This window comes from Pagrus major, chromosome 4, assembly GCF_040436345.1.
Source record: "Pagrus major chromosome 4, Pma_NU_1.0".
NCBI lineage: Eukaryota > Metazoa > Chordata > Actinopteri > Spariformes > Sparidae > Pagrus > Pagrus major.
In genome coordinates this window covers 29,881,076-29,905,790 of record NC_133218.1, presented here as the reverse complement: position 1 = coordinate 29,905,790, position 24,715 = coordinate 29,881,076, and the positions used below count along the sequence as shown (strand labels likewise).

The 24,715-nt window shown below is 40.3% G+C and overlaps 1 protein-coding gene across 2 annotated transcripts; it reads right to left on the bottom strand.

The window, feature by feature from the left end:
- Positions 1-200: 200 nt before the first annotated feature.
- LOC140994754 (AN1-type zinc finger protein 3-like) lies at positions 201-16,445 on the bottom strand. Of its 2 annotated transcripts, none has more exons than XM_073464523.1 (6): positions 16,088-16,445; positions 9,679-9,719; positions 8,827-9,015; positions 7,179-7,241; positions 5,084-5,290; positions 201-2,307 (listed from the first exon to the last, which is right to left on the bottom strand). In XM_073464523.1, the coding sequence occupies exons 1-6, from the start codon at positions 16,168-16,170 to the stop codon at positions 2,153-2,155; spliced, it is 738 nt and encodes a 245-aa protein (XP_073320624.1). In that variant the 5' UTR covers positions 16,171-16,445; the 3' UTR covers positions 201-2,152. The 2 variants fall into 2 exon arrangements, with proteins under 2 accessions (XP_073320624.1, XP_073320623.1); XM_073464522.1 differs by having other exon boundaries at positions 7,179-7,244; positions 16,088-16,443.
- Between the last annotated feature and the right edge of the window lie 8,270 nt (positions 16,446-24,715).

The window sequence follows — 24,715 nt, the reverse complement described above, 5'->3', positions numbered from 1 at the left end:
GAAGGCTTCGACTCTCAACCAACCTCACCTCACACATGCATTCATTAGAAATGCACATTTTGCAAAACATGTATGTTCATCCCACTTCCAAATCTCCTACTTGCAAAGTGCATAATCCAAGTCACAACAGATAAAACAGGAAAACTCCCCAACGCTCCGTCATATTTCCCTCCATCATATCAATAAGTACACGAGACATGTTTAAACTTTATCTATCCAGTTTATTCTTTCTCAATAAAAGAAAAAGGTGGAAAGGGGAAGCCAAAAGTAAAGCAATGGAAACAAAAATATTGAATTTTCCACGTTTATCTTCCCATGGCATAACCACATTACAACCAAGAAAAAAAAGCAGCTCTACACTAAAGTGTAAGTGAAAAGCAAAAAGGGGTTAAATAAGGTTTTTCTTTAAGATACAGAATATTCATTCATTATTCATCTTCTGTTCATTCCTCCCACAGTCCACCAGGAAAACGTTTGGAGAGTAATTATTTGCTGATTTTAACTTTCAGCTCACCCCAGCCGCCACCTCCCTCATCTAAAGCGAGAAAGAGGGAGGGGAGGAGGGAGCAGAGAGGGTGAAATAAGGAAAAAAATAGAGCAATCAATACGGGGAAAGATGAGAAAAGGATGGTGAAAGGCAGGAGGAGGAGAATGCACGTGAGCGCATCATGCTAGCTGTGAATGGAAACACATTAAAGTACTGATCAAAGGAGTGAAAAACCCAAACAATATGAATTTTTGTATCAAAGCTAGCGCCAAGTATCACCTTAAAAATGTGTATAATTGAAATGAAGGCCTAAGACATTACGAGTAACCTGAACTTTAACAACCATCACCCATTTTAAACAGGAACCATCTCAACTTCAGTCCGAACTCGACCTGTACAGCAATGTTTCTGCCTGCTCGTGCTCAATGTGAACAACAGCTGAGCACATGAAACGACAGGAGAACTGTGTATTCACAAAAGCACAACGATGTGTGGACGTGTAGAAAGCAGTCATTTCAGGTCCAATGGTAAGTCGTGTGCACACTTTAATGCACATCACGTACTGCAGATGTCGTCTTCCTGACGTTTCATCCAGCACACATAATCCACGCGTCGCTGAAAAAGAGTCTCATGTGTGTGACGAGGACATGTCTTCATGTGGGAGGGCTATGGAAAAAAAAAAGGAGGGAAAGTCCGGGCAGAGAAGAGGAAGACAGAGAAAATCCGCAAACAATGTCCTGATCAATCACATCCCAAAGGTGAAGACAGATCTGTGCGCAATCCGAAGACAACCAGCTCACTCCCACCAAAATAAAGGTGGATTTACACTATCAACCCAGTTTGATTGGCCGTCACGGCCTCCTCAACAAAGCAGAAACACCTTCAGCGCAATCCTAAAACAAACAAATAGAGGAGCAAAGGGTGTCCTGCGGTAGAAAAGAGAAGGATGCAAGTTGTTGGGGGGGAGAGGTGAAGATTGGGCTTTGATGTCCTGATAACCTGAGGTCGATGATTAACAGGTGTTTCTACAAGTTTAGGATTCGGGGTAGTGGACGGCCAGGAGAGTAAGACACTGACTTAAACTGAGGCTGACTAGCTCTGTTTGCTTCAAAGTCCACGCTCGGCGCAGAGAACAAAGCAGCTCTGTCTGATTTTGAGGTAAAGAGCACAGTCTGGGTAACCATCCCTTCATCCTCCTCTGCCTCGTCATTCTTTTTTTTCTTCTTTTGAGGTAAAGAGTTTAGTCTTAAACTGGCTTCCAAGACAAACATTTGTATAAAGCGTTGTATTTATTCTCTTCATCCTTTTATTCATTCTTACTCTGCTCACTCTTGTGTAGTCAGGAGCTTGCACATAAGTGAAGAAATTCTGTATTTCCTTTGCTCTTTATTGTTCTGTCATTCCTGGGTTTGGATTTTTCCCAAAAGGCATCTTAGCAGCAGGGATATGATCAAGCCAACAGAAGCAGAATACGACAGGAGTAATAGTGGGATTTTAAAAAAAAAGAGCGAGCATAATTTAAAAAGAAAAGAGTGGAGGTTTGTATCCAAAAAATCCTGGAAAAAATCTTGAAAAAACAAACTGAAAGGAGAAAAAACATAATGTAATCCCTGTTAGTGCTAAGACACCGTCTGAACACCGAGATTCGAGGAGGGGTAAAGCCGCTCAGGAGCATTCCTCTCCGATGCGCTGGCATGAGCGGCCCACCTTGCGGTCGAGCTTGACCATCTTTAGGACGGCCTCCTGGCGACCACGGCCCAGGTGGTCAAACAGACACTCGTGTTGCTCTGGGAGCCGGTGGAGCATACAGAAGACATAACCTGGAGGGTGGGTGAAAGAGAGGGAGAACGGTTAGTCCGGCTGGCTCAGCAAATGTACAAATATCACAGTGACACAAGCTATATAAACATCATGTTAAGCATATCACATGAAGGCTAATTAATGTTTTTTGAAACCACTACAATCCATACAAAAGCAACAAACACTGTGCATGAAAATAACCTCCCTTCAAATATACAAGCCTTCTTTTTAAACAGCTGAGGGCAGATAATATTTAAAGCTTTGCAGCCGTGCCATTGCAAAAGGTCCGGCTACCAAAGAAGACATTCCAGCTGATAGCTTCCTCTTCTGAATCCATTCAACAAAGGCAGACAACCCTCATCTCTCTCATTGACTCTCTGTCTCTACTGTAGCGCTCTCGACAAAAGGCCCTGCCACTGTAGGAGGCTCGATAAGCTCAGAGAAGCTCGTTAGCTCTCATCGTCTTCCATTCATTCATTAATACACATAATAACACTGCTGGCATTCATTGAGCGGTGATTAAAAGCCCGGTTTGACAGCTGGTTGCTAAGCAATTATAACCTCTGTGATTACAGCGCACACGAATGGAGTGGAAAGGAGAAAGTTGTGTAACATTTGAGTGTTTTAAAGGGATGTTTCTAGCAAATACATATCAATTTAATCCAAAGGCAAAAAAAAAACAAACACAAACACAAACATGATGATTCCCTCAAGACAGTCGATTGCAAAAGAGTTTAGCTGCCTGAAAACAATCTCTGTGGAAATCAATTGATTTCCCTTCACCATTTATCCTGAATTTAAAGGCACCCTCTTCTAAGATATTCAGGTCTCTTTCACTGTGCTACTTTCAAAAGTTAGAAATAACAAACTGTGATTTGGTTGAATTCCCCCATTAGACACCCCGAATCAGATATTCTCCACCAGGCCCGCTGCGGAGGTTTTGTAACTTCACTGCGAATCAAGGTTTTAAAACATAAATGAGCTGGAAGGACATTTAATGATTTGAGAATGCTTCGCGGTAATATGATAAAACCCCATGTGTGTACAGTAAGTCTCAAGTATTCAACGTTTTGAACGCATTAAATCTAAGATGTCTTGAATATTTATTCTACCTAAAAGGTAAAAATGAAAAACAGCCATTTCACAAGAGTAAGGGTAGCTGTAAAACACACACACACACACACACACATAACACAGTCTTTTAAATATAAACAGTTATTGTCATAAGGACATTTATTAATAGGCTAATTATTGAAGTGGTTTTCAGCATCCCCGCCGCTGCCAAATGGATTGCAGCCATTCTGCGATTATAATGTACGGTATGTCTGAGTGATGATTTACTCAACCTACTGTAAACTATGAATACCACAGCTTGTTTTCACACTTTCTTTCCATTTTTTCACGCTGGAGCCACGTTCAGTGGAGAAAGTAAAATAATAAAACACATCAGTCTTGAGATAATGCTGATTTAATTTGTGTAATATCAATTTTGGCCTTACAGCTGAAGCCTGGTCACACTCACTGGTTAATACGTCTGATTTGAAACAAACCACATTTACAGCCATTAGTGGTAGAATGTAACTAAGTACGTTTACTCAAGTACTCTACTTAAGTACATATCTGAGGTGCTCTACTTGAGTATTTCCATTTAATGAGACTTTATACTTCTACTCTACTACATTATCAAGGCAAGCATCTAATTTTCATCTCGCTATATTTGTCTTGATAGCTTTAGTTACTTTACAGATTACAATGTAATCATGTGTTATTCAAAATGTGGTGATTTTTAATGTTTCTGATGAACTGGATGATTAAATATTCCTTTAACTGTTCAGTAAATTCTCCTAAAATCCCCATACACATTAATGTACCAGTAATATTAAACAAAAAACATCACATATAATAGTTTTTACTCTGTATCGCACTTACAACTTACTTTTCAGATGAATACTATAGGCAGCATGTAACAGCAGAGGTCTACTGAGTGTGACAACATTGGATCAGATATTCTGCCGCAGCTACACTCCCTCCCCCATTTAAACTCTGAAAAGCGTTTGTGCTTTCATCTCATTATCAGACCGTCTTGGCTTACACTGTGAGACATTCTTCAGAACCATTAGCAAAGTAATCTGCAATTACTGCAATAGTCAGAAATCACTATAATTGCCACCATTTCCCCTTCAGTCTGTAAAAAGCATGTTTTCATAGTAAGCATTGGACTATTAAGGATGGACAGCCCATGCATTACGCAGCGCCTGGTGGAAGAAAAAGGCAAGTCAATTTCCAATTTAGAAATTATTGCGTGGGTTTAAGCAGATGGTCTTTAAGCTGTGAAGAGCTGTGACTTTTTAAGTACTTTAATTTGTATGCAAACAAGTTGATTAGCAAGCCAAGTATTGGTTTAAACTGCATTAGTGTTCGTGGTAATTGGCTTATGTTTTATGTGCAATGTGAAACATTCAGGCTTTCTGTAATGGTCCCCTAAGGCTAGCAAAAGCACTCTGGTCATTGACATTTCCGTCAACACACAAACACACACACAAAGGTAGCTGATGCATTTCGCCGCACTGGATGAGAAATTTACTGAACTGTCAACAAGTTAACAAACGTGTTTATGTATTTATGAGGCCAATATTAACCAAAGAAAAAACTCATTTATAACTTCGTGCACATGCAAGGAGTTCAGCCGAGGTCTTTAATAACAGCTACCAATATTTAATGTGAGCGGAGCCTGTGCATGTTTTAATAATGTGCTCTAATGTTGGTTTATGTGTATGTAGAGTTGTATTGTCGTACCACAGCGACAGGAACCCAGCTCTTGCTGTACCAGCTCCAGTTTGGTTTGGCAGCGATGGCAACGTTTGCGGCTCCGCTGTTTGGAGCCGCTGCGAGACGAGGATGATGATGATGCGGACGAAAATGATGACGAAGACTCCTCACCCTCTGGCACCTCACCCACTCTCGCTCGCTTCTCGGGTGAGACGTCGCTTTCTGACTCTGAGGCTGAAGACACAAGTAAGCATAGGCTTTTATTATTAGTTTATTAGGTGCGATCGCTGTGTTTCAAAACTGCAGCTACAAACTTTTATACTCGGTACTTTTCACAAAAGTAAAACCATGAGTGTCTGGAGGTATTGTTGATGAAGTCTGGAGCTATATAACACAAGAAAAACAGTAAAACCTTGATAGCTGAATAGTGGGTATTAGATATCTTTATTATATTTCCTTTGGGCTAAAACTTGTCTATTCAATTCACACCTTTGTCCCATCTGTCTATAGTCTATTGTAGCAAAAGGTAATTTCCTAAAATTATGTGAACAATGACGTATTAGCAACCTGAAATGTTAAGATGTAAATGTATGAAAAGGCAGAAATAGCTATGAAGAAGTCAGTTTTCTATTGCAGACAGACACAAAAGCAAATGAAGGTTAATCGACCTGCTAGAAATGGTTTTACATAATTAATCTACCAATATAGCTGCAGCCAAACCTTCTCCACTTTTTATTACTCCCCTACCCACATAATAATCCAAAAAGCATTCATCTCCTGTGTGTGCAGGGCAGGAGCTTTGACTAGAATTTCAAGAGAAAACTTAAGACCTCCGATGACTCTTCATAACAACTTTCATTTAAATCATAAAGACATCATGTCTGATTTATATGTGACCTGCAAATGTGAGAGAACAGATGATGGCACACTGGAACAAAAGCACCTCTTAAATAAAATAGGCGTTTTGGAGATTCATGGTTGTCCTGCATTAGTAAACAGTCAACCCAGCACATGAGACTGGAAGAGCATGCAGCGAGTTCCACTGGTTGGCTGGAATTTAAACTCAGCTTTTCTCATCAATCCTGCAGACTTTTTCCCCGGTCCAGCCGAATGCTGATCAGCGCTCAATAAATCTCTGAGAACTAGGCCAAGCTGAGCAGCCAGATCCCCCTACCCTGCCCCATCGATCCCTTTGTATGTGTGTCTGTACATGTGCAAGTGCATGTTGCAGAAAAGGAAAAAAAAAAAAAAACAGCCTGCCTTATGTTATCCTGGTGAATCTCTGTGGCCAATTTACATAGTCTGACAGGACAAATGTGATTCAAAACAACATTGGAAGGCACAGATGAACACATTTGCACTGTTAACTGATTCAGATGTGTAAAATGTTGCGCAAAGCAAAGCCACAGTGTATCCAGGCTTTAACTGACATACAGAGGGCACCATTTAGAGAGACTGTCATATGTGAAACGTCAACTGAGCACAGGGTTTAAATGGTGCTGTGTGTGCATGTGTGTGCTCACATTATCCCGCAGCATTAGACAAGGGATCAACGTGTTCACACACCATCGCTGAACCTTGCCTACTCTGCAGTTGTCTTAAGTCATGTGCGAGTGCTCACGTGTGTGAGAGCAGCAGGTTGTGTCACCTAAAGGTGAAAGGGAATGGGAAAATCTACACGAGAAGAAAGTCTGCACCTGTCTCGTTTAACTTAATCAGTGGTGCTCAAGATGCTCTTGTCTGCACGTGTGCACATGTTTGAGATTGAAGTGCTATTCAAGTCTATTTCTTTAAATTGTAGAACCAAACACCGGACCTTCTTGTGATAGTTACTGAATTACAATGCTCCTTTCTTTGTGGCCTTTATATATATATATATATATATATATATATATATATATATATATATATATATATATATATATATATATATATATATATATATATATATATATATATATATATGATTGGCTTTACATTTACACCGTCTTGCAAATAGGCATCCCCACTATCCTTCCCTCTGCTGTTTCCACTGGAGGAACAATTAACCTGGCCATTTTGAGATCAATCCAATGTCAATGAACACAGTAATGGACATTACAATGGCAGAGCTGAGGCATACCTGACTCAAAGGAGCGTTTTGTGGGAGTGGAGAGTGAACTGAAGACTGCGTCTGTGCTGGATACTTCTGAAAAGAGAGATAGATTCAACAAAAGGGAGAGAAAGAGGTGAGAAAATCGTATTAAAGAGAAGAGAGGACATAAAGACGTTGGTTTCCTACTTCTGAGACTTTGTTGTGATGAAAATTAAAGGGCTGGATTTGTTGATTTAGAACAGACAAATAAATAATTCAACAATAAAATATCGAAAAAAAGAGAATACAATTGCACAATGTAAAAAAACCTTAAATTTATACAACACATACTATGCACAATGTAAAAAAAGGAATGCTAAACTGCGACTGATTGACAGATTAGGTCACGTGTTGGGTTGCCCTGAAAGGAAAACAGTTTATAATCGTAAAAAGGCTGAGGAGCTGATAGTGAGTCTTCTGGTGGTTGCCCGGATACCGCAGTATCCACACACGGTAGCAGGATAATAAAGACCATGACTGGGGAGTGTGGAATCCTTTATTATGCAGTGAGCCTTTTTTTCAAAGGGACTGTGATAGATATCTGTGACGGGGAGCTGGCAGTGTGCATGTGTGCAGACTGTAGCCAGCCAAGAGACGACTGACACGACTGATACAAAACTGACAGTTTAAACAGTTTGTTGAAAATTCAGACAAATGTACACACTTCACCTTTTTAAATATATACTGCTTATTATTTTATTTTAACTTAAATACAGCTCCTTGTCTTTTCCTAGAATGGTGATATTCAGCATTTCTTTGGGTTATAAAGTAGTATTACTTCTTCACTCTTTGTAATATTAATTTCTGTTAATTCTGATACATTGAGGTTCCAGCTCGGCGTCCTAGCATCTATCTTTAAGTACAGCTGAGGCCGATGGATAAATCCGTCATTCATGTTATAGGGTTGCTTACCGAACTTAAAAATTGGACAAGTGGAAGTTTTAACGTGATGGTTCATCAGTGAGGGAATATTTATGAATGTTGTTGTTGCTGTAGTTTGTGGGTGAATTACGGTTCGACAAGGGTTTCTATCTAAAAATCAGCACTAACCATGTATTTCATGTGTATCACTAAAACACCACTACCTTAACAGAAGAAGAGCAGGTCGGTGTTTTCACAAGTTCCACACATCTGCTTGGTAGCCACTTTATTGTCCTGTCCTGGATCGGCCTCCACAAATAACCCTGTCACTGTACAGCTATGACCGATGCTCTGGCAATTGTAGGTGTCCTCTTAAAACCTTCACTTCTGAACGGATAACCTTTCCTATCATTCTCTCTATCTGTGCCATGAGGACAAATATAGCCAGGGCAGGGGCACTGCAGCTGCTTCGGTTGGCAGAAACAAGTAGCAGTCTTCTACAGAGACACTCTCCACTAAAACTTGGAATAGTTTGTAGTGGTTTTGACCACTAATATTTGTATTTTAACACACACATTACATTCCCTTCAAGTTGTACACTTCAGAGAAGAGTTATCTACTCTTCATAGGTTTAAAAAAAAATGGAGCACATAATATCTCTCGGTGAACAATAGCCCAAGGAAAATCACTCATAAAGAGATAATAAAGAGGTCATGGCAGTATTTGAGGAGAAAAGAAGACCGATTCATTCTTGAGTGATAAACTGCTGTCTTACCATCCTGAGCAGGTAGAGATGACGCCGCCGTCTCTTCCGGCGAAGGTTCTTCTGATGTGTTAGGCATCGACATCAGTGATTGACTAATGCTGCTGTTTGTGTCATTACAGAATATGTCTGCTTGGCTGCTGCTGGAGCTCGAGGAGGCCTTTGAGGCACAATCATCGTCCGGCTGTTTCTTCTGAATGTCTATGGAAAAAAAGTCAAATAGTGACGATTATCAGCTCTGGGGTATGAAGGGGTCGTTTACTTGGGCAGTAGGCCAAGCAAGTGTGGCATAGGGGGAACTTGGTTGCATCTTTGGATGATGCTCAGTTTCATTTACAAACAGTTGTACCATGTTACAGTTAATTATTGTGTAAATGGACAGTTTTCTACTCACTGTTTTTGTCAGAGGCTAAACAATAGCCTGAGTGAGACTTGAGCAAAAGTCCCACGCTTGAAGGTTTCTAAAGAGTCATAAATTACAAAGGACAAAACTCTCACCTTTTTGTCATAAACAGTTTCTGCTTCCTGGTTTTTATGCAAATACCAACAAAAATTTCTAATTCCAGTTGGAGACAGGCAAGGTATGCAGTTTATAGCTGAGGAAAATGCTAAAATGCAGTTTGAAATGATCTTTTCTTTAAACTACTTCATAACCATCTGTAGAGTAAATAGAGTTATATCACTGCATTTTACCCTCCCAAGTTCTTTTTCAGACTTTTTCTCCACTTTTCATAACTTCAAGGCCTGTCTTTCCAGAACAGCTACAGAAGTGAAGTCAGTCTTTGACCCCCAGCTTGCTCTACACAAGTCTATGATAGACACAAGATCGGGCGACCAAACAAGCACACAAACATAAGAGCTTACCTGCAAAACATTTTGAGCAGAGATTCATAGTTTTGCTCGACCTGAGGAAAAGAGCAGAAAGGGGAAGCAAATGTGTGAGTAAAACTGCTTGTATAAGAGCTCCAAAAGAAATGCAAGTTGCCTTTTGCTGGTGGGTATCCACACAGCGAGAGTAACATGTCTCCATGACCCCGAGTCCCAGGCTGAGACTTTCTCATCTCCATTTCTCATCTGGGATTCTGGTAGGGAAAAAGATGAAGAGTGCGATCCAGGCTCCAGTATTAAATTATTCACTGAATCCAAAGCTGCTATGGTATGAGGCTATCAGGGGCTAAGTACTAGACAAGCTTGGAGGCTGCATTAGCATAGGTGTGACTTTTTTCTGTACATTCTGCAACCTAAACAGGAATATTAAATATTAAACTACCAAGTAGAAATTAAAAACCGTACACTTATTTTACGGTTTACCAAGGTCGTCCAAGTTGCAGACAGTAAACACTCTTAATGTGATTACAGATGTAGAGAGGTCATTTTTATTCGACATCAAGCAATTTTTCAACATAATCAGCTAATCAAATGAGCCTCATCGTTCCAGCAAACGAGCTGACAAATGCTGCCTGTACTTCTGACTGTAAAGCAACAAAGAATCATAGTAAAAGAGTGGCTGGTCGATGAGAAGCGTTAGAAACGACTAGTCAGATCTGCTTTTCTGTGTGTTTGAACTTTTCAACTCTTTCTTAACAAGTTTTTCTGCCCCCTTACGATCAAACTTACCTAATCTAGCTTTAAAAATGAGCTGCAAGAGAGTCATCTTTCGTTTGCTCTTGAATGCACTTTTACATAGATTTGTCAGGAATATTATTTTGCCTACGGTACAGCTGTAACACACACTGACTCCGACAATGTGATACCAATAGAGGAGAAAGTGGTGGTTTGTTCTTCGGCTTAACTTTGCAAACAACCGGTGTGTTGGCAATGTACACATCCAACATGACAACCACTCAACTGGTCTGAGAGACATGAATGGAGAATATTACAGACCTCATTAACTTTCCCCTCTTTACCAACTGCATTGGCCTCTATTGGCTGAATCATTCATGGATTTCAATAGAGGAAAAAAATCTGCTACCTAAACATACTTTTCCCTTCCTCATCATGGATAAAGATCGTTTCGAAATAGCTGTTGTTACAGGGTTGATCACTGAAGCCTTGCTGATTTCAGTGGCACAACTCTTTCACAACAGATGGCTCTAGCTTTCCTCTGAGAGGGCTCCTCTCATTTCCTCTCCAGCCCTCGTCCTTGCTGTCTGCGCACTGAGCGTGACGGTCGCTGCTATCAGTCACATTCTATTTATTTTGGGTGCTTCGTTGCACACCTTTGTCCTCATTTCTAAATGTAGGGTCAGCTGCAGTCAACCTCAGGACTGTCTGTCAGTCTGCTGGTGTGTAGTCTTGGGTATAAAAGAAAAATGAAGGAAAGAAGAATGAAGGATAGAGGAGAATCATCATCATGGGACACAGGTAGAGAGGAAGCCGATACTGGGTAAACAACGAGTCATATCCTGCTGTCAACTTTACAAATCAGAGGTAATCAAATCACTGATTAATTAGGGAATTACAAGAGGTAAGAAAACGCAGGAAATGACATGCGGGAAAGAAACCGCTGCATGCTTGTTAAGCTTGGTAAAGTGCGCACAATCAGGCTATTTTGTAGCTGGCCCACTGCTGTTACTAATGAGAACATCTGATTGGAACAGACAGGAAGATGGGCTCTGTCGCCTTCGTGCTGCAGTTTGAGTGACACAAGCAGTGAAATTAAAAATGACTTGCTAAATACAGATAGAAGATTGTTAATAGAGAACATTCACTGACATTTTGTCACCCACACACATCACTGAAATAGTTATCAGACAAACTTTTATGCATGTGGAATAAAATAGCAACAGAGAAGTGCTCACCAAGCAGGAGATTATACTCCACAGGTCTACATTTGTATGGAGCTGCAACTATTTTGATAATCAATTAATCACTTCAGTCATTTTTCAAGTAGCAATGTCAAACATTTCCTTGTTTCGGCTTCTTAAATGTAAGAATATGCTGCTTTTCTTTGGCAGTGATGACAGTAAATGAAGAGGCTTCGCTTTTTGGATTGTTGGTTGGACAAAAGAAGCAATTTAAAGACGTCAATTTGGACTCCGGGAAAATGTGAGCGTTTCACCAGTGCTATACTCCTTCAGAGTTGAGTTCTGTCTTTTTTTCCACCACCATCATCTTGTTATTAACCAACATTTTATAAATCAATTTTTCCCTGAATGCATGTCAACTAATGCCCGGCAGGCCTTTGGGCTTGCAATACACTGGCAGAAACTCTGCTTCTATTGATCTGAGACATTTTTTTGTTATGAAAAGCAACATAGGGCTAATTGATAGATTAACTGATAAAGCAGCTGCTTGACTCATTCAGTATTCTCTACAGTGTTGACAACAGAAATCTTTAGTGCTTTTCAGCATTACTGTAATAGCTTTGAGAAATCTTTTTTTTCCCCCTCGTGTATCCCACACAGTTTACTGAAAACAGGAAAGGCAGTATATGATGTAAACCATATTTTTACAATATGATGGAGTGTCCAAAGGTCTGCACAAGTGATACAACTTAACACAACTACACAAATATACTGTTTATCATGGGGTGATGTGTCAACTGGTTCCAGTCTCTTAAATATCTCTAAATGCATAGGCCTAAATATTCAAGGCAACAAGGCATTCAATATCCTTTTTCTACATTATGAAAGAACTGTAAAAGCCACAGTGAGTGTAGCTCTGCCAAATTTGCCCAATCCAGCTTTTTGATTTTACTAAAAGCACTCTGCAACATTAAGAGGCACAGAGTCACCTGTCTGATACCAGATTTGAGAACAAAAGAGGTCTTTCTTTCCCTCCCTGTCAAAGATCTTTTTGAGACAATCAAGCCTTCTGCTCGCAGGGATACATAACAAAAGGACGTTCAAGCATTAAACTCTTGCTGAAATGTCAGATGCAATTATGGTTTATAAGCCACAGTGCACCAATCACAACAACCCATTGTGCACCTGGATGTGCATCTTCAAATACAAATTTGAGGCAGGAGGAGACATGTGGAAGTCAAACTGTATGAAAGAGACACATGAGAAGTGATCGCACTGACGCTATGCAACAACCTGAAAGAACTTGTGTTTCAAATGTTGTCATACATCATGCTGACAAGTCTGCGGCATACAAAACAACTTGCAGGTGATTCCTACCAATTCCCATTTTTTTTTTCCATTCAGAACCCAATAACGTAATATAACGGTCCTCCTATCCTATGGGTGATCCAAAGACCCACACACATTTCACAACAAAGCCTATTAGCAGGAGAGTCTAACTCCAGTGCTGGAATCCATCACCAAATCATTCATAACTAGGCAACAAGCACGCTCCCTATTCAAAATACAGGTGAGCAATTCAGCCTGCTTTTGGCAAAAATTCAAGGACAGTATCAGTGCATGTTTTGCTCAGTGTACCCTCAATATCTCACAATGCATTGTGTTCTAGTCAATAGTGTAATGACACATCCTGGCAACCACTATCAACTAACAAAGTCAGATTATATCACACATTGTATCAATTAGGGAATGTGTGCAGGTATTCATGAAGCACTGGTAAATGTATCACCTCGCAAGGAGACATGTTCCCTGGGCCGTTACAGATAAATGGTAGTTAAATGGATATATTTAAAGCTAACCTGATACATTTTTTGTTGTTTTGTAGCCCATCTTGTGGTTAAGTATAACATCACAGCTTGCACTGAAAAACTCTGGTATCTTCAAACCTCCTCAAGGTTTCCAATGTCAGCTATTTGATCATAAACTCAACATTTTGACAGGGGCTGCCAGACTGCACCATTAGTTTTGGTCCATCAAATTCAGGGAGAAAAAGCAGGTTCAGCTTGGCCTTGACAGCTAATTAGCCGATCAATTGTATGGTCTATAAAAAGTAATTAAAAATATCTTATTTTGTCTGACCACGGTTGACAACTTCATATTTAGTTTACTATCACAGAAAAGTAAGAAAACTAGAAAATGTCAAAGTTTGAGAAGGTGCAGGAGGTGGACTTTTGCCATTTTTTTTACATAAACAAATAATTTATATAAAAAAACTGAGATTCAACTAATCAATTAATTGTACCACTCTGAAGGATGCATGTGAAGAACACTGGTCCTGATCCGGACCATGAAATGGGACACAGCTTTGTGTCTACTAGAGTTAGTCAGTACCTACAGTGTGTGGTAAACCTCTGATTTCCCTCTGATTGGAAAGCACCTCCAATTGACTTTTAACATATGAGAAGCAGCTAAGAATGGTGTCAATGTTAGACGATGGCAACAGTCAGGAAAAATACTTCAGTGATGCTGTTTCTCATCTTCAATGGAGAAGGTGCAACTTAGACTATTCAGGTGGACAGCAGTCCTAATTAGTTTGGTTTGAAAAATAAAGATAAAAAAATCATCTCTCACATCATGCAGCAGTATACTGCTTTCATGGTATAACGTGGTATGAAAATTGAAGGGTATCATACATTTACTGACCTGTTGTATTGAATTTTAATATGTTCCTGTTATTCAAAAATATTTAAAGTTCATATAAAGTTTCTTGTCTGTCAGGGCAAAAGTATAATACAGTGTTTGTTCAACCAGAAAACCCTTCTGTTTTCATTCCTTAAAGGGTCATTGTGACAGATACGATAATAATATTAAATACGTAATACTGTGATACAATGAAACCATGATATTTTCTGAGACGGTTATTGCACTTTGAAAGTCTGATACTATGTCACAATGTCTGAACATCATTTACAGCATCAGTCTGTCTGCAAAATAAAATACCCTTTTGAGCAAATGTGAAACTTTTATTGCTTAGTTTCCTGAAAGAGACTCAATGATGCCGTGATTCTGATGCACACTCCACAGATAGCTCGAACCCCCGTGAGCTTTAGTCAAGTGGATCATCACGTTCTTGTGAGAAAGCATTTAAAAATATCTTTATATACAGTCACTTGAAATCCGGTGACTGACATTACAATAGCTTTTGTTTCACATCATTGCCGTGCTTATCCAAGCAGTCAGTGGTGAGCTGTCACCTCAAAACAGATCACTTCCTAATACAAGCAAACAGTGAATGGGGTGCTTTAGTGTACTAAGGCAGCTCTGATATCTTTTATTATAATAATGGGGAAAGAAAACAACAAACAACATTTATATGGAGCCTGACTGATACTGGAATGTTGGGGCTGATGCCAATGATGATAGGGAATTAAAATAATCCAGATATCAAATAACAATAATAATTTAATCATTATAAATTACCCCAAGCATCTTTATCTGCATTCTGTTCTGCTAGAAGAAGTTTTCACTTATCTACCGTATATGATACCAATATATCTCCCAATCTAGAAAGTAAATTTGTAGTCCCCACTGGCCTGGCTGGGTGCCACGCAGCCTCCACTTTTTTTAAAGTACGTAAGTTCACTAAAGTCCAACCATTCAACCACATTATGCCCCCAATGTTTACAACATAATACAGCAGGCCAATCTAAAGTTGGACCTTTGTGCCTAACTTGGCTCATGGCGACCGTAGGTTAACCCACTAAATGCAAAGAGTAAACAAACTGTGAATTAACTTCAATTCAAAGCACTTTTGTGTATTTCTAATCATATATTTTAAAGTTTATGTATTAAATGCTACATTTTAAGTACACTGTAAATAATGATCATCACTACAAATGTAGTCTGTGGGCCTGTATGTGTATTAAACAAGTCTAGCACACATGTAGCAGACTGAAATGTCACTGACTGGTAACAGACACACCTGTCTGACAAGTCATGTGAAGTAGTGTTGATAAATGTGATAACACCTCAACGCATCTGGGTTAATGTGACATTGTAGTCTAAATGTGTGTATGTGTGACAGTGTTGTTGTCAGTACATCAGCACATCCTCTGCCTTTCAGCTTGAACTGGTGAAACCATCAGTGCTCGTTTCCACCCATGTCCTGTTTAAGGTTTAACAGCTGCTCTGTGTGTGTGTACCCAACAAACGGCCTCATTTATAAATAAATACTTTAAAAGCAGCCGGTTTATTAGCGCTGTCACACCTGTCACGTTACCTGCAGGGCTAATCCCACACTCCTGCCCCGCTCTCTTACCTCTACAGGAGAAAGGTTAGCGAGGCCAGCTGGCGTTAGCTAGCAGCTAATGCTACAAAACAATGGGGAGGGGGGGGTAATAACAAGAAAAGCAGCTCATCCCTGTTTGAGCTGCTAACGCTGGTGGCTAGCCACTCTGCTAGCTGTTGGCTGAGAAAGAAAGCATCTACAAACAAGACATTTTGGTGGTTTTTCCTGTTAAACTTACCCCCAGAAACCGCAGTGGCAGCGCGGGGGTATAACGTTAACGTTACTCGGAGGCTTGCTGCCCTCGCTCCCCGTGTCCCCCATGTCGGTCTTCCGTGTGAGGCTCTTCGCGTAGCAGGTGAATCCGGGGATGGGGTGAGGGCCTCGTATTTTGCGTTTAGATCCCCTGGCTTTGACAAGTACAAGAGTCAACACCCGCGGTCGGACTATCCTTCGGGAAGTTTCACTACACGTGGAACGATTTGCCGACACGAGCGGCCACTGACTCGGTGAAATTAAAGCAGTTTAAATCAACGTTGAGACACCGGAGCCGTCAAAAGCAGCGACGGACAGAGCCACCGGGGAATCCTGGGCCGATCAGCTGGAGCGAGGAGCGTACCACCGCCAGAGAGGGGGAGCCGTGTGGGCAAAGTGGACGAACACAAGTTAAAATGGCGCGTTTGCGCTGAATGGAAAGTGGCATAAAAATACAGTTGCGATCATTTTAATATCGTGTAAGCTAAAATGCCACAAGATTTCAGTTAATCGTTGATTTTAAAGGTTTGATTTTGAGGGGGTTAAGATGGTATGCTCCATACAAAACTATCTACCTACAACTGGAAATCTCACACCACCGTGGTACAGTGGGTCTCCAGAGACTTTACCAGGTATATTTTAGGTAAGGAGAAATTGAATTTAGTCTATATTTCATTCACTTTCCACAGTAATATTTGCATATTTAATTTTTTTGTAAAATAATGATATAACATGCCACCTATGTTATTGTGGATTTCTGGTGCTTTGGGAAACACAAATCCTTCAACAGTATGTTTTTGTGCTTCCTAAAAGCATTTGCATTTTACTCGCATAATATTTATGTTGGCTGATAGAATTTACATGGCTGAAAATTATCCTTTGTTAGGCCCTTTAGAAAAAATAACAACGTTGTAATGGACCTTTTTCCCAGGCACATGTTGACACCTCACAGTAGGAAAAGTACAAGTGTTTAAAAAAGAAAAAAGAAAAAGAAGGAAATAAATGATGGCAGAATTCCATATAGCTGCTTCAGTTTCAGGTTCCTGGTATTGTCCATGCTTGCTCACTGTTTGTTCAGGCTTAAATACAATACACCCTTTTCACGGGAGACATTTAGCTTTTCAGAGCAGGTAAAGCACATGTTTAATTTCTAAGATTAGTCACGGCTGAATTCCATTCAGGTGATCCAGTTCCAGGAGTTTGGTATTGTGTGTGCTCACTCGCTTACATGGCTTACTGGGACACTTAATGGAAACGTTACTGGTTCACAGCTGTGCTTTTCCTGATTTGACAAGTCAAAATGTCTGCCATGAAGAAATTGTTACTTAATGCTCTTTGTGTGTTTTTCATAGAAAATATACCCAAATGCAGCCATTACAAATGCAATTGATAAATCGTGATGTCTGTTGTGAGTACGAGTCAAATGATTGTCTTGGTTAAGTGGTAACTGACAAAACGACATGCCTACAAGACAGAAGCAAGTGGTTTACTGATTGATCTTTTCACCTTAAATGTCCATTAGCTGAATCTCTGTCCTCACCCCATCACAGCCCATCATTCAGGATTACCTTGTGTTTGTCTGTCCAACACTTTAATACACTGCAGAGTAAAATAAATTGATAAGCACTGCTTGATTGGCCTTTTGTCTATTCATCCATTTATCAAAGTTATGATCCCAAGAGGCTGAATAAGTAGTGGTGACTCCTGAAATTTAATTGCGCAGCATCATCAGCAGGTCAGAATTTCTGCTTGCCAAGAAACATCTAAAACTAATATTCAAATTCATAGATGCAATGTGAAATGCTAGACATCAACATGCAACATGGATTAAGCCTGTCTCATTTTGACCCATCAGGCAGAAATTTAACTAAGGGCCCCATTGTACATGCATGCTCACTGACATGGCTTTCTTTTATAATACACCTAAATAAAGCCAAGCCATCATAATCTTTTTATCATTTTTATTCATTTTAATTAATTTCCACCTTTCGGTTTTTATCATGCAGAATATGTTGTTCGTCTTGAAATGGGATTATAAACATAAGAAATATGAGCAAAAAAATCAACCAACACGAGAGATCCAACAGGTTTTTGCTGATGATTCCAGCCCAGTTGCCAAAATAAAACTCACACTTTTGCAAACCAGTGATATCTTTTGTAATTGTCATGAGATATGTAGCATATTGACATTTCTTCATATCACGTTTACATAAGATGTTTATGACCTGACTTTCATAGTGGGAGATGGAGGGGATGGTGGTGGACTTAGGCATATTTGTAGATATTGTAAGGAGACCTTAGGACCGTTCCCAGCTGGGCTTGTTGCGACAAAAAATTTAAAATTTTGATGGGAAGTCGGGACATGTCCAGCCATGTTTGTGGCAACAAAACCGGGTGCTTTTAACAAGACCTTGGGATTTCTCCCACAGTGTTTGTGGGTGCCAAAGCAGGTATTTGAAGCCAAAACATGATCTTTTCCTAACCCTAACCAAGTGGTGTTTGTGCCTAAACCTAACTTGAGCATAAGCACAGCCTTATCACAACATCAAATTGAAAATTGAACCTAAAGACATGTAAAGCTGCAATATATGGTTTGCGGAAGCGTACATTGCCAACATTTATCCTGGCGATTGCGTTGGCTAATTCAAGTTAATTAAAAACAAAATGAATAGGTTTATTTGTGAGATTAATCTCAAGTTGTCATTTACTCCCAAAACCACTGTGCAACCTGTTGTGATTGAAACCTACGATTTGGTATTTTGCTAACATCGTAGCATCGTAGATCGTAGATTATATGAGGTTGTTTCGTGTTTACAAATATCAATGGCGCTGTCTACAGCAACAGAAATAACATCACTGATTTCTGTTTTTCACCTCAAAATGACTTTGAGAAGAATACACTTTACTTTAGAGCCAGGAGGTTTGGATTCCCCTCAGCAAGACCTGCCAAGAAGCAGCTTCTGTCTGCAGGGAAGGACAAGTGTGCCCTGGGTGGAATGAAGATAGATAGCTGATAGTTCATTAGCTAGTTGGGCACAGGGAAGAGTATACCGCAGAGAATTGCAGAATCTCGTTTTTCAGTGTTGCTGAGAGCCCATATTCCAGTGCAGGGCCAAACAATGCTGGAAAAGGCTCAGTTGTTGTTTGCCTCTGAGTCTCAATCAAAGCAAACTTAAGTCTTTTCTCTGTTGACCTTTTGCTGCTTTAGGACATTACATTTCTAATGGGAAATATTGTTTCGGATAAACAGATAACAATGGTAATTCTGTGTTGCAAACATGGCCATGGCAAGCCCCAATTTTGGCCCCGCAGTGGATAAGCAGTTGTTGCTTCTCTCCCCACAGCCTGAGTCCAGCCTCGGGCTTGGTCGTCCTCTAGAGGTTTGCAGAACACCACTTCAAAGACAGATCCCCTCTCCTTACATACTGTATACCCTCTCTCCTCTTCCCTGCTACAAACACAAGAACTTAAGGAATTAATTAGACACTGGATCAAACATGGGTTAGTAAATTCAGCTCGCTGAAGATACCGGGAATAGTGTAATCGCATGTTGAGTTTTGCCATATGGGGTTTGATATGTATGTAGACGCCTGTATTTCACTTCACATCCAGCATGACAGCTCACACTGGCAGTCTCTTGACCCCTCTCTTATTCACAGAGGGATATGGTGGGGGATATTTTGCAGGGTTTGCTCCTCACACAGAGGGACACCAACACAGCCCTGTAAAAATGCAAAGAGAAATTTCCTTGATACAGCAACTGCTCCTTGAAGGCCTGTTCTTTAAAGAGAGTTTCTGCCACAAGGGCAGCTCCCAAATTCATTTTTCCCGCAGCTCACATCAAAGGAGCAGAAGTTCTGATAATCTGTGAAACATCACACAGCCCTGTTTATGTTACAGGTGAAAAGGTGGAGGGGTTTTGCAACACACTTTATTCATGTTTGGTGTAACCCAGTATCACCTAAACAGTATCTAAGGTGTTAATTCACCATCCTGTGGAACCAATGTAATATTTTTAATTATAGCTACAGTACTGTACATGCTGATAACCCAGCCTCACTTGTATTACCCCATGTGTCGAAAACTAGAGTTGATTCATGGCTGCTAATAGGAGAGGCGGGCTCTCTACAACGTGCTATGGATGGATTAGATGGGAAATCTATATGAACACATTTGTCCATAGATGAGAGTCTTTCTTATCTATTGCCATCCACAGATAGGCAGGATGGGCTGTTACTGACTGGATGACAAGCAACATGTCACAGTTTGTAGATTTGCCCTGAAAGAGGATCACCTAGTTCAGTCCATTAACTGTGAAAACAGTATTATTGATTGGAATAAACAGGCGATTTAGATTAGATATTGGTTTAATGGCTATTTGGTGATATTTACAAAAACAATCTGGAATGGAAAACAGCTGATGCAGTCTGCCTTAAATCATTTCATGTGCAGTCTCTCATGTCGTTGTTCTGTCTAGATTTCTTTAATGCTTTTTGTTTTATCAATATGGTGTTTTCTACAGCATGAATGCTCATTTTCCAGACGAGGAAAACCATCTTTGACGAGGAGGCTGAGAGATCATAACTTGGCCGTGAAGAAGCAGCGGCTGCTGGTATAGTGTTCAGAAGTACAAACAGGCAGGATAAACATCAGAGAGGACCCTGCCAGGCAGCCAGTAAAGGCTGTTTGCACTCCATCGTTCAAGGCAAATTATCCCCCCCTCACTCAATTATTCCCTCTCATTCTCTTTTCTCATTGTCTCTTTTTTCCTCTCTTTCACCATTAACACGTTCTTTCTTTATCTATCTCTGCCTGTGCACCTCTTCCTCCTCTTTTTCTGTCAAACATACACACAAATATGGACACACACCAACAAGCCAGCCTCCCACTGTGTGCAGCATGTGCAGCGGAGCCACCCGTGCATCAGGCGAAAAGCCAGCATAACCAGCCTCCCGACCATCTCCCTATGTGCTGATCAAAGAGCCGCTAAACAGCCAGAAACTACAGCGAGCGCAAGAGGCGAGCAAGCACAGCAACACAATTAGCAAGCACCACTTTTTTATATTTATTAAATTCCACTCCCGATCTCTGACATGTCCACACACAGACACAGTTGTGCATATATGTGCATACAAATTTGTGGAGCAGAAACACAAGCATGCAAATACCTTTTATTAAATATTATGCGCTCACACACATACAATATATGCAGTGAACTGGGGTTTCACCTGTGAGTGACTGTTCATGAAGGCATCAGCCACTGATCTCTAAGTTGCTCAATTAAAGTTACTGAAGATCCTCAACGGGGCGAGGAGGAGGAGGAGGAGGAGGAGGAGGAAGATCAAAGGGAATACAGAGAAAATCCTGGCAGGAGAAAGAGAGAGAGAGGAAGAGTATGTGTAAGATAGTGCACTGAGAGAGAGAGGATGCGAGTGAGAAAAAGGCAGGGAAGAGGTTAACAAGAAGGCAGTCAAGGAGATGGATAGTACAGGAAGAGAGACACTAAAAAAGAAATAGAAGGGATGGCAGTGAAAAAGTCACCCTGATGTTTGGGTTTCTGTTGTAATTAATTGTCTCTCCACTTAGTGAGTCATTGCCGAAGTCATTTTTATTGTAAAACCGCTGTAAGCTGGCGTAGTTTGTGAGAAAACAGGGGTCAACTCGTGTCATAAACAATTTATCAACAGCTCTATCCTCCGCCTTGGGCTCAGCTCGTCCACACCTGGAAACGCTTCAAACATGCAGCAAACAAACAAATCCACGTTTTTAGAAAAGTGCGTAACTGTATGTGCTCGTGTGTGTGTGTGTGTGTGTGTGTGTGTGTGTGTGTGTGTGTGTCAGAGAGAGAAAAGGCACCTCAACATGCCAAATGGTTTGGATTCATGAAAAAGTGTAATTCCTTGAGTGCCAGTTGAGACAATCACATAAAAGGTATTTTAAATTAAATTTAGTGCTTACTTTACTTTGCAAGTAGAGCGTCAGACATTATCATGATAGAAATATCAAAAGGCTTACAAAAACACCAGTATCCAACAAAGGTTTCATCATTGTCACGATTCCAGTTTTATGCAAGTCTGGCGAGAGTAATGAATATGTGGCCTTCGGAAGCCTTCCTCATACAATGCACCGGAATTAAATTGAAGCATTGTAGCTTCGGGTTTAGCGCTTTGGTCGCTGCCATCTTGGTTTTTTTTTAGCCACAAGTGAACATATTTGGACGAGAGGATGGGGTCTGGGAAGATATACTGATTGGATTAGACTGACAACCCGAGGACTCGTCAATGACAAGGCAGTCACGCCCAAAGCATACTTTCATTATCATCTATTTTACTATTAATGGGACCATCATTTACAAAATGAACATCATTCAGTATTGAAGAAGAATTGAAACTAGTGATTGAGACCATAAACCCATGTTTTTCTGAGGTAATAAATCAAATGAGAAGTAGTGTCATTTTCTCATAAGCTTACATGAACCCAGGAGAGTTGCCTCATGTTGGCCTTCACAGAAAATGCAGGTTTAAGGCACTTTGGCAGCTCCATTCATCAGTCCTTGAAACTCGGTTCATATTTTATACAGTCAGTGGGTAAGACCAGTAGCTTATGGTCGCTAACGTTGGCTAACACTAGCAAACTTAAACCAACATTATGTAGAAGTTGGTATTTTATGTGATTTGGCACCCCCCACAGTTTCTGAGTGTATCACCACTGTCGTAAATACAAATCCCAATATGTAACAACTTGTCAGACGTAATGTAGGTGCTAACTACAAACAAAACTCATTACGTCATAAAAGTGTTATGTGCTGAAAACTTGTATGTTGAAGTAAACATGTATGTAACGCTGTGATCCTACCCTCTCACTGAAGTTACATAGTGGAGAAACAAGTTACAGGGGGCGGAGTGGCTGAGACGGAGACACCATTCACCCTATTACAAGAAACTACCAACAAAATGATTTTGAACCTGTTATTATTAGGGGAAAAAGTGACATTATGTTGCTTTAAGATGGATTTTGCAGTGTAACTGGCGTGACTGAGTCGATTCAATGGCTTAAAGACTCCTTTCTACTTGTGTTACCGTTATTTTACAGCATTACCCCATGAATACTACAAGTGACATCATTCAGTGAAAGTCACATGGTGTGACTTTAAGAAAATGAGCAGCGGGCCTACATTCTGGCTGGGATAAAAAGAAAGACAAACAGGCATTGATAATGGCAAGTGAGAGGCTGTCAAACAAAGTTATTAATGAGACATTTGTGGGAGAACAGTCATTTGAAACATAATAATTCAAATGAAGAGCATTTTTTCATAATGTTCTTAACACTAAAGGCAATGCCAGGACATTTCTGGGAGCGGTGCCAGGTGGGGGTGAGCCACAAATCTGGTGAATGTGTCAGGGAAAAATGGATGTAGATCCTCTACTGTAAAAAGGATCACAGTGTACATGAAATGGCTCTGCCTCACTTCACTGCCACTGCTTATTCAAGTGTGCCCTCCAATGGAGGAAAATAGGTCATGTTGACAAAACAGACTCTTCTGCTGGTGTTTAAGTGATACTTGGTTCTTTTCCCCACCTGTGTTTGGGCTCTTTATAGATGATATTTCTCACTTAATTTCATCTGCCATCTGGTGCCAAAATCAGTGCGCTGAGTGCCTTTACTCTCAAATGACAGGCACTTCAAACCAATAAGTCTAATTTAATATTACAAAATACTCAGCGGAGCAAACAGTGAATAAGTCAAGTCAAATATCAAGGATGTCAGATAAACCCTGAGGCGGCCCAGGAAATTAAAAACCAAAACTTTTGCAAATTGAAATCAGCAGCAAATTCTTTTCCCTCTCTGAGGTCTTGAAGCATCATTTCTGATAATCCAAAAACAATCAGAACAGGGACTTCATTTGTAGCATATGTTCATTAGTGACACATTATAATGCAGGTTTTGGAAAGGTCGCCAAAATGATTGCGAGGTTCTAATCCAAATGCTAATTCAGTCACTGATTGGAAAAGTGCAGTAATGTGATGCTAATGATATGCAGATGAGTTCTCATCAGAGCTGTCTACCCATTAATGAGACGATATTTGAGTGTACTGTACGTGTGTGTGTGTGAGAGAGAGTGTGCGTGTCCATGCAGGCAAGGCTGCGTGCATATGTACAGAACATGTGTTTGTGTTAGAGCGCGCATTCATTTTCATCAGAATATTTAGCATATTAATGTTCAATCAATCTGCCACTGCACTAATGCAGAGTTTGATTAAGACATGTCAGAGGCGGTAATAAACAGAAGCAAATGCACTTCACAGATGATATCACAGCCATCTCCTTTAAGGAAAGTTTTGATACGAGGTTATATGAGGCTGTATCGATTTTTGATCATTTGTTTTTACTGTCCATAAAGAGTCCAACATTGTTACAGGAGTGCAATGCTATACCAGTTAACTGCTTTTCAAAACCTAGTGCCTACATTACCAACAATGCAACTTAGCCACTAAGTGACATCACTGGAAGCAATTTATAAGATTACATGCAGCTTCCTCTTGAGCCCTAAAAGGATTTATACTACTTTTTTTCTCATATGCTGTATACTCCAAGATCTGCAAACACACTTCAG